Source organism: Amborella trichopoda, chromosome 1 (genome assembly GCF_054954075.1).
Source record: "Amborella trichopoda isolate Santa Cruz 75 chromosome 1, AtrichopodaSantaCruz75HAP2 v2.0, whole genome shotgun sequence".
Lineage (NCBI taxonomy): Eukaryota > Viridiplantae > Streptophyta > Magnoliopsida > Amborellales > Amborellaceae > Amborella > Amborella trichopoda.
The window spans coordinates 51,916,984-51,934,411 of record NC_142336.1 but is presented as its reverse complement, the minus strand read 5'-3'; the positions used below and the strand labels follow the sequence as shown (position 1 = coordinate 51,934,411).

Genomic DNA, 17,428 nt, shown 5'->3' with positions numbered 1-17,428 from the left:
GAAGAAAATAGACAATCAAAAAGGAGTTGGGTGATCATGCACCCCTTGTAAAAAGCTAAATGGGATATTCACGCCTCAAACTTCAAAAGGCATTAACGCGTAATGAGTAACATAAATTATCTCATTAACGAAAAAAACCTAATGAGCTTGTTCGTCCACGCAAAAGATTGAGGGATTAAAAACTATAAGTGATTCTTAGTCCCAAATCAAGGTTCAAGTAGGGCAATTCAAAAGATAAATCCAAGGGGAACTCGATGACCATTGTCAAAGAGATATTGGATGCCAACCTGAGGCAAGGGAAATAAGAGGATAACTAATATTAGAACTTCCCTGCCACCTGGATAGGGAAAAGATGATTAAATTCTTGCATAGTCTTAAAGTGAAATACTAGAAAATAACAATAATAATAATAATAATAATAATAATAATAAGCACCACTGACTCTTCTCCTTCTCCTTCATCATCTTCTTCAAAAATAAAGAAAAAGTTTAGTTGGGCTGAAGATCCGAAAGGAACCCCAAGTGTTGGAAAAAAAGCAACCGGGCTGAATACCTAAAAGGAATTCTAGGGTGATAAATAAATAAATAAATCCATTGGGCTTAAAATCTGAAAGGAACCCAAGAGTTGGAAACAAAAAGCTATCGAGCCGAACACTCGAAAGGGACCCTGGGGCGGTGAACAAGAAGAAGATCTCTCCTTTCTTTTTTTTCCTTCTGTTTTTTTTTTTGGCTAGATTGCCAATTACACTGATCTGAATCCTGCAGATTTGGCCGATCCAGACCATTTGACACCTTCTTCTATATTTTAAAGCACTAATATGAGGGTACATAAAGGAGACCTATTATATGAGTAGTCTCAATTACATGTAACAATGTATACATCATCAACATCAAAGCTTTTTCCCAACTAATTGGGGTTGGCTACGTAACAGTATATACATAATTACATCAAATGAGTGTTAACTATATCCCAAAATTGAAAATGTATTAGTAATAGTGTGCATTGCACTTTGGTGAATGATCTCGCACGTAGCGTGTATGCGTCACACGTTTTGCATGCTCCGCACATGCACCATCTCTTTCACCTTTGTACTAGTCTCAATTGCATGTGAATGCCTACTCTTAAATACTGCTTATATAACTCTCTCCTCTTCAATGGGACAGAAAACCCATAGCTTACTCTCTCTATAAAATACGACTTACGAAAAGCCACAAAACCATGTTATTGTTTCAAAATACACACAAGTATTTTTCAAACAAAAAAACCAACATTTTCCTCCACTATTTCAAAGTAACAAAAAAAACATAATAAACATAATATTTTCATACCATGAAAGTATCTTTCAATTTGAACGTCTTATCTTTCAATTTGAACTTCACTTAGGACGTGTTTGTTTTTCTGTAATTATTCTTTCAGAAAGTATAACGTTCTACATTTGTTTCCTACTTTTTATGAAAAGTTCAAAAACTAATCTTTTAACAAAAGGTCTCATTCTTTTGTTAAAAACTGAAAGATTAAGTTCCGGGGGGAGGGGGGGAGGGTAGGAACTTACTCTCAAAACCTTTTTGTTGATCACTATTCACTATACATAATATAAATACATAATATTAGTATTATTAATAGTATATATTTATATTTATTTTATTAATATAATTTATATTATATACTATATATTGATAACATGTTATATGTAATATTACTATATATTTATTATATATTATATATTATTATATTATAAATAATATATTTATTATATTAAATGAATATTATATATAATATAACAAATAAAAATATAAGTATTATATACATAATATACAAATATCTTATATTATACTATATAATATATAAATATCTTATATTATATTATAATAAATATTGTATTATATGTTATATATTATACAAATATACATTAATAAAATATATTATATAATATATTATATTATGTATTACATTATGCTTATGTTATATATTATATATAATATATAACTAATGAGTAATGATCCTATGAGACCCTCTCATACCCATGTGTGTAGGACTCCAAACGATCGTCATTAAATTTGGTACAGATCTCTAGAAAAGTTATCACATGTGTGTGGGATTTGATTTTTCTAGAGATCTGTGTCAAATTTAATGGTGATCATTTGGGGTCCTACACATATGGGTGTGGGGGAGTCTCATAGGATCATTACTCATAACTAATATATAGTACATAATGCAAATTACATTAAACAAATATATATTAATAATATAAATATAATTATATAATATAATAAATATATAATATATATAGTATATAATATAATATAAATATACAATAATGTTATATATTATATATCATATATTATTAATATATACTATATAATCCAATTATGTTAAAATAATATTATATGTTATATCATATCAATAATACTAATATTATGTATTATATTATACATATATTATCTAATGTTATATAGCATAATATAATATAAATAATATATTATGTATTACGTTGTAAATAGTTAATAGTGAATAATGATCACCAAGAGCACTGATCGACAAAAATGTTTAGAAAGTTTAAGTTCCTTCCCCTCCCCCTAGGAATTTAAACTCTCCTCTTTCAAAAGGAAAAAAAATGTTTGTTTAAAATTAATTTTCTGTTTTTTGAGAAATTCTCACACGGCCAAACTCGAAACTTCTCAAAAATATGAATGTTTTCTTTCTTAAAAAAATCTTTCAGGAAATCAAACATGCCCTTAGAGTGTATACTACAAAGTCCATCAAGTATTTTGGTAGTATACAACTTTGAACCAGGTTGCTTATCTAACAGATTGGTAGTATAACCCACAAACAATATTCAACTCTAGTGTCTTTTTAGCTACCAGCACGTTTTGGGCCTTGTGTTTATTTCCCAATTTCATAAGCGTTCTAGAGGCAAGTCACATCTCATAGAAAGCGGCCTCACTTCCACAAGTATATTGGTGTGTCTATCAAGAGTGTCTTTGCACTTAAAACACTCATACTTATATAAGTCTATAGACCACATTAAGAGTACAATTCAACTTACTAACATACAGGTTTTCACTAGACTTATCCATCGTATGGATTTTCTAAGAATTAGTGCTTATAAAATTTTGTCATCTACTGACCAAACTAATTATACATCCAGTTTGTTTTTACCATATTGAATCTAGAATTTTGAGGTTACAATAGACCAAGTTGGGTTCCCACTGTAGATTATTACTCAATGGACTCTAGCCTCATTCATTTTGACCGCTTACTGATATCATTCATTGCAAGGCCTTTTATCAAAGGATCTACCAATTTTTTTTTTTATGTTACATATTCTACACTAGTCACTCCATCCCCAATTGATATTTTAATGAAGTTGTGTTTTCTCGCAATATGCATGGATTTTTCATTATATACATCATTACAAGCTCTCGCCATAATATCTTGATTATCAAGATATATTATTATCATAAGTATTGATTTTGGCCATATGAAAATGTCATATAACAAACTTTAGCCATTCTACTTTGCATCCTTGCGCCCTTGCCCTCACACACGCACGTACACGTGTGTGTCGCACACTTCACGTGCTCCATACATGCATCATCTATCTCACCTTTGTACTAAGAGTATAAGGCATGTAAATGCCTACTCTTAAATATTGCTCATATAATTCTCTCTTCTTCAATGTGGGAAAAAAACCCCACAACTTTCTCTCTACAAAATGTAGCTAAGAAAAAACTACAAAACCAGGTTGTTGTTATATGAAAATGTCATATAACAAACTTTAGCCATTCTACTTTGCATCCTTGCGCCCTTGCCCTCACACACGCACGTACACGTGTGTGTCGCACACTTCACGTGCTCCATACATGCATCATCTATCTCACCTTTGTACTAAGAGTATAAGGCATGTAAATGCCTACTCTTAAATATTGCTCATATAATTCTCTCTTCTTCAATGTGGGAAAAAAACCCCACAACTTTCTCTCTACAAAATGTAGCTAAGAAAAAACTACAAAACCAGGTTGTTGTTTTGAAATACACAAAAGTATTTTTCAAACAAAAAACCAATAACATATCCAACGTCAATTTAATGCAAATATCAAGAAGGCAAATAAGCAAAAATTTGCATTAAATTGTACCTGCACAAATCATGTTCCGTTATTATGCTCTATTCTCATACTCTTAATAAGACCATAAGTCCCATATATTTTCCTTCTACTTCCATCTATATGTCCTTTTGGGCCTTCCCTTTACCCTTTTAGAGTCATCTACTTGAACCAAGTCGAACTTTCTAACCAGTGTTGTATTTGTTCTACGCGGTACATAGCCAGCTCACCTAAGTGTATTTTCCCTCATCACCTGTGGAAATCACACCTAAGTTCTCTTGAATATATTCATTTCTATTTATATCATTTCTTGCCTTACCACTCATCCATTTCAACATCCTAATTTCAACTACGCTCATCATATGGGTAAGTTGTTTGCTGACCACCCAACATTTTGTTTCATAAAGCAAAGATGGTCTCACAGCTATTCCATAGAACTTTCCTTTCACGTTCATTGATATGCATCAATCACATAAAAGTTTGAATGCACATCTCCATTTTGCCGTCCCAGCCTTAACTATATATGTAACATCTTCCTCAATTTTTTCATTTTCCTTGATTATTGACCCAAAATATTGAAAATACTTAGATCATCAATCGTAGCTACTACCTCATTTTTACTCTTATTATTAGTAAACTTATATATCATATATTCTACATTACTTCAGCTAATTTTAAATCATTTAGATTCTAAAGTATACATATTCTAATTTCTCATTGATGCCATTTTTAATCTCATCGATCAAGACTATATCGTCCGCGACTAACATACATGCCACCTCATCTTGTAGGTGCCTAGTTAACTCATCCACAACCAAGACAAAGAGATATAAGCTCCACACTAACCCTAGATGCAGGGACACTGCAAAAGTGTTAGTATTGCAAATAGTATTTCAAATACATACATATTATTATTGCAAGAGTATTTTCTAATGGAAATAAGGGAAAGAATTAAATCAACATGATACATCAATTTTAGAAGGATATTATTGAAGTTACAACCAGCATTAGAACTTATCATAATAAAATAAAAATAAATTCAATTCATGCAAATAATTATAATTTTTTTATGAGTACAAGAAAGGTTAGTTCATAAGCAGAGTTCTAAAACCTAGATCAGCTAGTTCATCCAGCCATCCGATAACGAGGTCAGGCCGCGATCTGGCAGACCCTCTTGGGTGAGAATCAATCAATAAAAAAATAAAAAAATATAAATGGGGGAAACCATGTCCACTCCTTAGGCACTATTTCCTTGTGCGAAAACAATATTGGTCCCACGTTGGACCTAACAGGAACCTGACATCACGCTTGGGTTATATGAGCTTAATGCTCTTGTCGACCATCTTTTGGAATCGAGGAATAGACTTAAATAAGGTTAATTGATTATACTTAAAAACTAAATAAATAAATAAATTTCTAGTTCTTTAACTCAGATCCGGCGTGCCAAAAATTAGACTACGTTCAATTTTAGGGCATTAAAAGGTGCATTCGACTTTTCCCTTTTTTATTTGAAGTTGGTCGTGATATTGAAGAGGACACATCTCAAGATCCCAAAAAATAAGAAACTCCAATTTATCCGTGGGATCAAATGGACAGTACGCTCCTGCAGGGGCCTGAACCCTTCTCACAGAGGGCCCAAGGAAAATTTGGCCTCCGCAATAATTCCATAGGTACAAGATTGATCCTTAGTATTATTTAAGACCCCGCAGGTATGGTTATAGTATTTTACCACTCAATCTCCAAAATGGACGGCTACGATTACAAATCATCAAAAGACTTGTGCAACCTCAGCCTCTTAGAGCATCTGCACCAATTTAAAAAGAAAAAAAAGAAGAAGACGAAATACAATCTATCCAACATATTGAGCATGCTCCATGAATTGAATTCATGGAGCTCTACATATTAAGATGGATGATCCAAAAGGCAAAACCATTTAGCCACTTGAGCAAGGAAAAAGTCGAAAAGGAAAAGAGATAAAGGTATGAAGAGATTTCTAAACCTCCACTTCAAGCAAGAGGTCCAACATCCAATGATAGCATGACCTTTACAACTGTATACAAAAGGAGAGAGAGCACAAAAAAGAAAAGAGGGAGTACAATGGAAGTGTGACTAAGCATGAGAGTGAAGAACAAGCAGATACAACAAATGCACAGAGAAAATGCTAAAATCAATCAATCTGGCTTTTCCACCTTTGCCTTTACCATCTTTCTCTCTCCTCACCTTTGGTTGCCCACGTCTTCTCTTTTCTCCCTCTTCCCGCATTGTGCCAATCTGTGCAGGCCACACTCGGCCCTGCATGTGCCTCTGCCAGTGAGATGGCCATTGCCAGCATCATCTGCTCCTCAAAGCTCTCGGGCAAAACCTGCCACAATGTTGGCATTTTAGTGCCTCACTCTCTCTCTCTCTCTCTCTCTCTCTCTCTCTCTCTCAATTATTGTAAAATGTTCATAAAAGGTGTTATAAGAGCCTACCGCTTTCGGGTCCGGTGACCAGGCTGACACAGGGCCCATGCTGCCACTACCATGACTAGGCCCAGCCTCAGCCTCCCCAGGGCACGGGAGCCACGTGCCCCCCGCTTGGGCCCCATGGACCATTGCCCTTCCACTATCTGGTGACACCTCAATCCAACCGCTGCTATTGCTGCTCTCTGCCATGTAACTATTACTATTATTATGGTCCAAACAGCCCTCCTCTCTCTCTGAAGGAATCACAGTAGTGGCCGTGGTGCCTGCACCCGATGCCTGCTGCTCGGCTAGGGCAGCTATGGCACACGCCAGCCCGCTGGTTGGGGATGGTTCCATGGGCAGTGGCCCATAACCACTGAGAGAGTGTGGTGGAGGCAGAGCAGTGGGAATTGGAGGAGCCCTATGAGTTCCATGTTCCTGTTTGGTGATTCAACATTGACCCAAACAAAACAAAAAAATGCACATTGATATACAATACAGACAAAAAAATGCACATTGACATATAATACGGGCAAAGAGTAAGAATTTTCATGAGAACAGGAGACAACTAATTAGCGCGCTTGTTCTTTGTACTTCCTTTTCTATATAAACAGAATTTTTGTTACCTGATAAAAATGGGAGACAGCTAATCGATATGTATAACAAGATGGTTACAAGGAAAGTATATAGAAAATTGTGATAAAAAAATCATGTATTCTGGATGACGAGCTACATCAAAATATTCCAGTTTTACAGTTTCTAGTTTGAATTTTGGTTTTAACTTGATTAGTTTCAGCAGTGTGGTTCAGTGAGAAGTTAGAAAAAACAGTATGATTCAGCCATTAACACACACGGCAATTCTGTGACTCGCTCCAATATTTATACAGTAGGAACTTTTCCCTCGTTACGAATACTCCAATATTTCAAAAATAAAAAGGAGTTCCAAATAGTACAGGACTTTTTCTCTTTTACTGAGAAAGAAGAGAAAAGAGAAATTGTTTATCAAACCAAATGCAGGCAAGCATGTTTAGTCTATAAAGGCAAGGAAGCATGATGAGCTCTACATATGTGTTTGAGCGGGTGATTTCAGTTTCTGTTACTGCCTCTCTTGCCCCATTAGAGAAAGCACCATTTAATTTCTAATCACATGCTTCATGCCAAGCTCCCGTTAATCTTTCATAAGCATGGAAACCTACGATAGTTTGATTACATCTTAAATTTTACTTGTTTGCACTTTTACCAATTACTAACAAATAATCATTCAAGAGGCTAGGAGTGGAGTGTTTAATATAGAGTACACAAATACCCATGATCATGTCCATGCAATTAAATTATAATACTTACCACAGAACTTCAATTAAATACAGGAACCTTGGTGTGTAGCTCAGTCAAAAAGGTTACCTGTATGGAAAGCCAGATAGCTTCCATAACCATTATATCCTCAAGGTCCAGTTCGAATTCTTCATCCCTGCATCCCATGCCAAGATGGAGGCCTAAAATTAGGGAACGGCATAAGGACATAAATACCCAACCATGAGCAGATGCAAGCATATGAAAAGTAAGAAAAGCTTTAAGAAGATACAAGACCTAACGAAGCATAATACACAAGGTATACATCTATGAGGTATAGACTTATAGCAAAGGCCAAACTTCTGACCTCGATTAGAAGAACAAATCAGCCAATTCACAACCTTACTTCTCAAGTAAATCATTAATTACTTTAATCATTATGGATATTCAATGTCTACAACCAGAAGATACAGAATAATTGTCTTCTGCAAAGAAAGTATCCACAAAAAGCTTATATCTGTTCCAGAAATATCAGAAGTCATGGCTATTCATCAGAAGTGCAAGACTATCTTTTTCCCAATTTTTTGTTTTTATATTTGCCTGGAGTAAGATTGGATGTGTCAGCAGACATGTAAAGCACCATCACAACAGTTATGAGGCTTGCGATAGCCAAATCCACATATTCCTAATTCCCTGGTTCCAATGTATGACAAGAATCCAAGTTTAAAGAATTGTCGTAAAAAATGTACACAATCTGTTACAAAGTTCCCAAGTCAAAATTATTTATATATTGCAAAATGAAATGTCACAAAGGATCCAATACAAAATCAATAATGCAAACAACCATATAGCTCTGAAAATATACAACGATTACCACAGTAGAACGATCCATAGCATGGTGGAGATGAGTTTTCCTCAGCATGTTTTCTCTTAAGAATAGTTCCGAACCCTCAGTTTTCATGTTCCTGTATTCCAGCTCAAAATGGAACTACGGATCGTGACTTGTGAGCAATGCCACAGCATTGAATTTGCACCTGTGAAATGCTTAAGAAAGTTTCCCTCAATAATTAATGTACTAAGGCATTTCACACAGCTTGATATTAATTGGCTTTCCTCTAGCCTACCAAATGGTATCTCCTGTAAGAGTTTCCCACTGTTATGGTTCTATACTACACTTACCTTGAGGTGCTCAACAATGTTAGAGTTCATATTAACAGCAACCACTGCCACAACTATCCCCCAGGCCAAGGGGTGTCTTATGGTTTGGGACGTTGGGTAAAGTGAACATAAAAAATGTTATTAATGCTATGAGTCCGGCTCCCCAAATAAGCCACATCTCCATTGGATCCCATGTCACTTTCTATTAGAAGTATGCTATGCCACACATGCTCTTGAGTCAAAACACAACCTCCTTTACTTTACAGTAATCACCACTTTACAAGACAATCGGGGCTCCCGTGTCCAAGACCAACTTCATCCTTCACAGTAGCCACCACTTTACAAGACAACAATCATCCTCCACCTCCCACTTCATGCAATCAATGCAAGTTTCTTTACATCTATTCTGCAATAACTTCATCTCTGCTTTTAATGAAGTCCTCCTGTGAAAACAACAAACGATAGTTTGGTTGTTATGTGAAATGTCTCCTTCGAACATCACTCTGCTTCACTAGAAATTACTATACATCAAGAGCCCAAGTCCTTCAAGAAGCCAAGGGTGATCATAGCTGGAAGCATGCTATGAACGAAGAGAGGGCTGTATTACACCAGAAAAACACCTCATATATTGCTCAAAGACTATGAGCAAACACAGGCTAAATCCACATGAGTGTAAGGCTGGTAAATGGGTAGGGTCAACCTGCCGAACCGGCAGGTCAACCAAGGTTCCAGGTCTGAGTCTAATTTTTGGTCCTGGCAGGTTGGGTCCAAGTCCAAAAATAGAGACATGATGTCAGGGGGGTCTAGGTCAACCCCACCAGCTAGGATATATAATATACAATATTTTAGTATATTATATAAATATAATATAATATAATTAGATACCCTCTCTAATATTTTAGTATATAATATAAGTTATATATACCCTCTCTCTCTTTCAACATCTAACACAAACACACCCTCTCTCTCTCTCTCTCTCTCTCTCTCTCTCTCTCTCTCTCTCGCAATCACTCATTCACGCACACACAGACACCCACCAACCACACAACTTTGGTTGTGATCAAACTGTGGTGGTTGGATCCAATCATTTAAATTGAAACCAAAATATATTCCTAAAAGTCAACTGATTTCTCCTTCTCTTTAATTGCAGGTCTCCCTTCATTAGATGCTCAAGGGCTCTCCTAACAATCTTTTGAGATCAAACATTCTGTCCTCTTTTATGTACCTTTTTCTCACCCAACACTTTCAAACTTAGTTGGGCTGCTGAACTCAGCCACTAGCCTGGCCAGTTTACTCGGGCAAGTCCAAGTTGACTCACACAAGTTTGCCCAACAAAAGAGAAAAACAGCCAAAAAAGAAAAAGAAAAATCCTTAAAAATATATAAACTAAGAAAAAAATGAAATGATAAACAGTAGAAAAAGTATATAAAAGATGAGAAAAATGTTTTCAAAAAGTAAAAAATATAAAATAACTAGTTAATCAAATATTAAATGATGCATAAAAAGATTTGTCAAAATTTGGGAGAATGATGCAGAAAGAGATTTGTCAAAATTTTAGTGTTACTATTTTTTTGTTTATTTTTCTTAGGAATAGGAATTGCACTAGGATAAGTTCGGAGCGAGGATTTTTGAGCACGAGTTTTAGTAGGGGCCTGAGTTCTCACCTAGGAATGCCTATCTTTTGGTTTAGGAAATAGCTTATCTTTTAAGATAAGTAGGAATTATTTTTTACTATCTTTTAGAAAGAGAAGATAACATGAGATGTAGAGAGATAGATGGAGAAAGAGACTTATATGGGATTTAGAGAGAAAGAGATAAGAGAAAGTTTATTTTTTATAGGTTGTTTTTATCTATTTATTTTCTTCTAAGTGTATTTAAAGGGAAGGAGTTCCTCACTGTAAAGAGTAGAGAATTTGGACTTGAGTAAAGAGTTGATCCTATGAAAATATATTTTGGGGTGGATTCCCTTGCAGACTTTGGGAGAAGATATATTCTCTCACCCTTTATCCATTTTAAATATTTTATTCAACTTTATATACCCCCAAATTTAGGGGGGACTCAGGCGACACATCTTTCCAAGTTCAAGTTACTCGGGCACATCCAAGTCGACTCGAACGCGTAGTCAAACAGTGTTCTCACTACTAAAAACCCTCCCACTTTTCCCCAATTTTTCCATGAAACAACCTGAGGGATCCGAGTCTCATAGTGAAAAGACTTTCGCATTGTCAATGTCAATTACAAGCAAGTTGTATTGATTCTTATATTCTATAGCTCTTATGTTGCTTTAGTTCATTGATAAATGCAAGTTGAGTGTGTGTGAGAGAGAGAGAGAGAGATATTATATAACCCAAGGGTAATTGGTAAATGAGAGTGCACAAGCAAATCAGGTTTTAGGCTAAACCATTTAGTTCCATATTGGTTTAGTAGTAGAATGGGGTGGGCGGGCGAGGGAATTAAGAAAGAGAGCGTCTTTGTGCTTACGATAGCATTTTACAATATATCATAGAATATATTATATTAAATGCAATATAATAATTATCTTATATATACATATATTATAATTGTATATATATATTTGCATATTTATATATTCTAGAATCATTGAATAATAAAAGGTGACCAGGGTTGCCTCCGAATCTTTCTTGCCCACCCGTGCCCGAGTCAGGGTTGGGTTCTGATCGGGCACTACCCTGACCCATCCCAACCTATTTACAACCCCACACGCATGTATAAACAACAAGTCATACAGAACAATCGTATGGCTCAAGGCAAACCATAAAGGACTATTAGTTTCATGGAATGAACAACTTCGGGACTTTCAACCTTGAGATCCATAATGGCTATCAAAATCTTCTAGACTTAACCTAATTTCTATGACAGGAATTACTCAAATGGATATTACGGATGTCACACCTGGCCTGCCTCCATGAAGAACAATATATGTCAAGTATGAGGAGTCGGCAAACCCAAAGAAATTGATCCATAAACTTCAGTAAACAAGGCTAAGTTGTATACATCATACCAACTGTTAAAAGTTACCATCACCATCATCATCAAGACTGGACCAGGTTTGTCCAACCTGTCGGACTTCAGACTGGTGCCTCGGCCAGTTTGGTCCATCAGAGCTAAAAAATAGTTTAGGTCGAAAACTCTTCGAGACCAACTTTGATTCGTTTTGGCTGGTTGGCCATCTAGTTTAACCAGCTGATCCGACGAAACAAGGTTGGGCAACTATTTTTGTAATATATTTCATACTTCTGTTTACTATTTTTATTATTTTTTCTTTTTTTTAAATCCAATCCAACCAGTTCAACTGACAATGGGACCGATTGCACAATTGGACCAAACCCTTAAATGATTCATGACTAGTCCAATATTATAACATTGTATATCACTAAACTAGTAAAATGTAAAGGAGACAGAAATGCCAAAAGGAAGGACATAGCATTGGAATCACACACTGATTGTGGCTTAGACCTCAAAGGGAGGTAAATAGGCTCAATGTTTAAATACTGGCTGAGGTAACATGAGAGTTTGATGCATTTTTTAATTTAACAAGGCACCACAAAGAGGTTTTGGCATTGTTTCAGGCATGGAAGCACCACACAGATGGTGCCCAATTGGGAACCACTAAATGGTTATCTGCAGTTAATCGATGGACTGCGAAAATCACTCTGTAGTTTTTGGGATAAGCACAAATATTAGAACAGTGTAAAAAATAATATGTGATGCACATTAAAACAACCAAAATTCCCTTTGTGAACATGCATTTTGCACACAGATTGTACATGATGGAATGGTCCACAGCATCATTTCAGATATTTCAATCAAAAATAAATTAAAAACACTGTCATAAGTGCTGAGTATCATAATTTTATTATTTCTCAGAAAAAGAAATGATGCCACAAGCAATATGAACCGGCACCAGAATTGGACGAAAGTGCCATTTAATTTCAATAATGAGAAATATGAGTTATAAAATTACATACAGGGCTGGCAATGGGCTGGGCGGCCCAGCCCTGCCTGGGCTACAAAATGTGGCCAAGGGCCAGGCCAGAGCTTGGCTTTATCCATAGCAGGCCTGGCCTTGTGTTTCCCCTTATTTTTCTCACCCCCGCCTCTTTTCTTCTTCATTTGAATCTATTAGGCCCAAGCCAACCCCACCAAGGCCAGCTTGGGCTAGAACCCATATGGCTGGTCCGGGCCAAGCAGGACCCTATAGGGAGGGATCCAGGATGGGATCAGACCATGCCTGGCCAAGCCCGGTCCTAATTTACATAACTTTAAATTATGTGATCTGATAGATAAGCCATTATAGAAAATAGTCAAATACAACAAAACTTTTGATGCAAAAGAATATGGTCCTATTGAATTAACTAAAAAACATATTCATTCAGGATCATTCCAAATCTATAAGTAAATTGACAATGATTGTTGAATTCATTCCGAACTTTGCCCAAAACTCAATCTAATGATCCAAAATAGTCTGGTTTAGACCTTGTCAAAAAAAAAAAAAGTAGCCTGGTTTAGGAAAAAAATAAAACATTGGAGATTATGAATGCTCTTCGAAGAGTACTGAACATGGTAATCTACTAATCAAGCGTAATCATCTACGCATCTTTTAATTTCAAAAGTGCTGCAAATTCTGTGGCTTGAGTCTAATATTATTACAACTTTCATGATTTACTGCACTGTTAAAATTCAGTCACGATCAATATGTAATTGAACAATTTGAGCATATGCTAGCTTTAATGCACGTTGCATGTCTTTCTGCTTTGTCCAAAAATTTCTTAAACAGTGTAGGAAAAAAAGAAACTCGGTTCAGTCATACATAATAGCAACAAAGAGGCCAAAATACATATTACATAAATGAGAATCAAAGCACATGTGCAGCACGGAGATATTGTGAAGGATGTCATCACATAAAAAATAAGAGAATGTTTACAACTGTTACATTTTGCAAACCTGTTTTGCCTCGTATATGCAGGTGACCGAATCACAGGTGCAGCCACTGATTCCTGGTAAAACCCAATCTCATTGTCTTGAGTGATAGAGGTGACAGGTGGCACTGGAAAAACAGAAAACCTATTTTCATTATCAATGGCATCCATTTCAATACCATTGCAACACTTTATACACCTGATTTGCTCATTGTTACTTCGAGGATAGTGAAGAATATCATTTACCCGGAAAAAAAAGAAAAAAATCTATTAACCTGAAAGCGAGCCACTTGTAACATCCTGGTACTCAACTCCAGTTGCAGTCAAAGTCCTGTTTGAATAGCAAGTCTCTTGTCTTTTATGCATTCTTTCTTCCTCATCCTGAAGCTCCTGCTGCCGCATCCTAATTTTTGCTTCTATAACCCTTTGTTCTTCCTAGATATGAGAAAAAGGTATTTAAGATGAAAGTTTTAAACTTGGTCTATGCTAGATATACATCTCTAGTGAAATAATTCTTACAGCCTGTTCCATGCCCTTCTCCTCTTTTGTCCTGACACCCCGGTATTCAACTGCATAGTTGGGGGTTTTACAAAAGGGACACCTTAATGTCAAGTAAACAAGGGGAACTATGTCATGTATGAACTTTTTTACAAAACTAAAGGAATACAAGCAAAGTTCAGCATCAGATATAAACTTTGAAGTTTATCAAAATGAGAAAGGATACTGTGTGGGGCGAGTAGAATGAGGTGGTTTCATCTGTAAAAAGCACTCTGCAAAAGAGGAATTGTTAGTGCATAGCTGTAACTCAAAGGACTTAATGATATCACACAAGACAGCATGGAATAGCACAAGAGTACCTGTACATATGCTTTTCATACAACATCTCGAACGATTGAGACTAGGATAGAACTATAAATGAGGAAAACAAAAAGGTCAGATAATTTGTGGGGCATCATCTTCAAAGGAGCATGTACATACACATGCACATAGACACACATCTATGTGAGTGAATAACACACAAGCTTTTGCAAGTATGCGTATGTGTTTGTGCATATACATGCATGATGTATATGTACATCAACACATACATCCCAATATGTATACATTGAAAAAAGAGAAACATGAGGATGCACATTTAAGTGTATGGATAGGTTGGGGGTGTCTATGCTTGTAGAGAGAGAAAGAGAGAGACAGAGAGAGGGAGGTAAAATTTTTCAAAAAGGAAGTAGAGGGCATGTGCTCTATAATCATCCATAGCTAACAAATAAAAATAAAAAATTAACACGTGACAAGACTTAAGTATAATGTTGTAAAAAAAGAGATTAAATATATGTACCAACATACATAGAAAGTACATGCATACAAAGTACACCCACATGTGTGTGCGCAAGCGCGCGCACACGTACATGCATGTAGGTACACATACATATATAGGTCATGAACTTAAAAAGCAAATATTCATCATTGAATTTGAAATTATAACAAACTTGCGGTGGAGAAATCTCAATTGCAACATTGCCTTTTCTTCCAATGATTTTTTTGACACAGTTTGGTTTTTTAGTTTAGTTCATGTTTGTTTGCTTTGGGAAAAGATGTTCCAGATCTCTTCAATTTCCATTTTTTTATGCATTCACTTTTTTTCTTTAAATTGTTGACACATTCACTATAGCATATATCAAGCATAGTTCCAGTGAAGACCACATACGGGCCCATTCATGGAAATGTCACCATCAAATACGGCCAAATTCACAGGGGTATTGCTAGGACAAGGCTACACTTATCCCAGACCTAATTGAAAATAATCTTGATTCAGTTTGGGAGAAGCTGAGGCAATTAAGGGAAATTATTGAGTAGGTTCAACGGATATATGTCATTCACACAGACATTTACCGCAAATATCATATGCATGTTGGTAACATGTATTCAAGTTTGTGTGTGTACACACACATGGTTGCGCATGCAGGCATGTATGTGTAAAATGGCCACCCATAGAAAAGGTACGAGTTAGAGATCCATGGAGAACAAAAAGATAATATCCCTTACAGAACAACAATAAGAGGCCCAAAAATGTTTACTGATGTCCCTCTCAAATTGGATTTAACAAGGAGGCAATTAACCCAGATCCCAATACTCTACCAGTATAAAAGTGTTAGTGGGGTTATATATTAATTTTAGGCAATGGAAAAACAAACCAAGGCAACCAGCATATTACTAACTAGACAAATACGCATGACATGAATTTGAAGACTCATTGCACTGGACTACGTTAAGGTTTCCTCAAACCCATATTGTGAAGACTCCATAGAAAGAAACTCAGATAATTTAGATGCACATATATACTTAAAAATCTCCCCAACATGTTGTGCATTTATGTTCTGAAAGAAGTAGTACATCAAAAGAAAAAAGATTAAAAGATTGCATAGAGAGCCTCTTCCAAACAAATATCAATTTACTTGACCAATCCACCAATTCACTATTAATTAGATCACTTCCATAAAGTAAGTGATAGAACTCCCATTCAAAAGCATAGGAAACTTACAACTAAAGCAAGCAACACCCGATAATAAAATAGAAAACGCAAAAGAGAAAGAAAAAGGTAAAAGATAAAGGCAAAGCAGATCCAATTCCTTACCAGAAAGCAAATGGGACACTCCTCAAGATCAAATGAATAATCATCATCACCGGGAAAACAAGGAGCGAGCTTTGAGTCAAGAATAAGTTTCCTAAGCTTCTTTTTATCAACATCTCCTTGAGAATACAAACCTTGAGGTCGAGTGTATCTTTCGTCAACAACTTGACGCCTCCTACCAAGCGTGTTTCCCATTGAGAAAACCCTAAAATACACGATGCTCTGAATCACTTAATTCACTGAGAAAAAATCCTCTGATATCTCTTCTGTTGCCAATACGGATAGGAAATATCACTACTTGGATAAGACATCAGAAAAGTGAGGATATAGAAAATCATAATCGATTCACAGTTCAAGAAACAAAAACAAAACCCTAACTTTTCATCTTAGTTCCACAGCTCTTCAATTTGCACAAAAAGACTGCTCCATCTCATCCAGTGAATGCAATACCAGAGTGAGCAAGAAACCCAAATTCTTTACCAATATGCAACTAAACAAATTTTTTTCAGCAAAACCCTGGTTAATCAACACACTCCTAATCAATTCAAGGACAACTCATCTTCCAATCCCACCTTCACCGTAAAAAGAAGCAATCACACTGAAAACCCGTGATTTTCACTCAGTATCGTACCAAAAAATATCAGATGAGAACCCAAACGCCTCCTCCTTACTCCACTATGAATCCACCACTACTAGCAATAGCAGTCTCTCAATCCCATACTGAACTCCATTACCAGAAAACCAGCTTCAAACCAGTACACCAGAGATGTGCAAAACACCATTTCAAGAACAAGAAACCCTAATTTCCTGTGCACCAAACAACAAGAGAAAACCAAACTCGATCATCAGAGTAAACCAAAACAT

General features: G+C 35.8%; 1 protein-coding gene across 6 annotated transcripts; it reads right to left on the bottom strand.

The window, feature by feature from the left end:
• Window positions 1-6,085: 6,085 nt before the first annotated feature.
• LOC18434900 (RING/U-box superfamily protein) lies at window positions 6,086-16,966 on the bottom strand. 6 transcript variants are annotated; one of them, XR_016059748.1, is made up of 9 exons: window positions 16,568-16,966; window positions 14,793-14,844; window positions 14,660-14,705; window positions 14,455-14,536; window positions 14,211-14,370; window positions 13,950-14,063; window positions 7,949-8,015; window positions 6,575-6,985; window positions 6,086-6,465 (listed from the first exon to the last, which is right to left on the bottom strand). XR_016059748.1 is itself a non-coding variant. In XM_020667499.2 (9 exons), the coding sequence occupies exons 1-9, from the start codon at window positions 16,757-16,759 to the stop codon at window positions 6,301-6,303; spliced, it is 1,314 nt and encodes a 437-aa protein (XP_020523158.1). In that variant the 5' UTR covers window positions 16,760-16,966; the 3' UTR covers window positions 6,086-6,300. The 6 variants fall into 6 exon arrangements, 4 of the variants coding, with proteins under 4 accessions (XP_020523158.1, XP_011623651.1, XP_088728756.1 ...); XR_016059752.1 differs by having other exon boundaries at window positions 7,949-8,040; window positions 13,961-14,063; XM_020667499.2 differs by having other exon boundaries at window positions 7,949-8,040.
• Window positions 16,967-17,428: the final 462 nt, after the last annotated feature.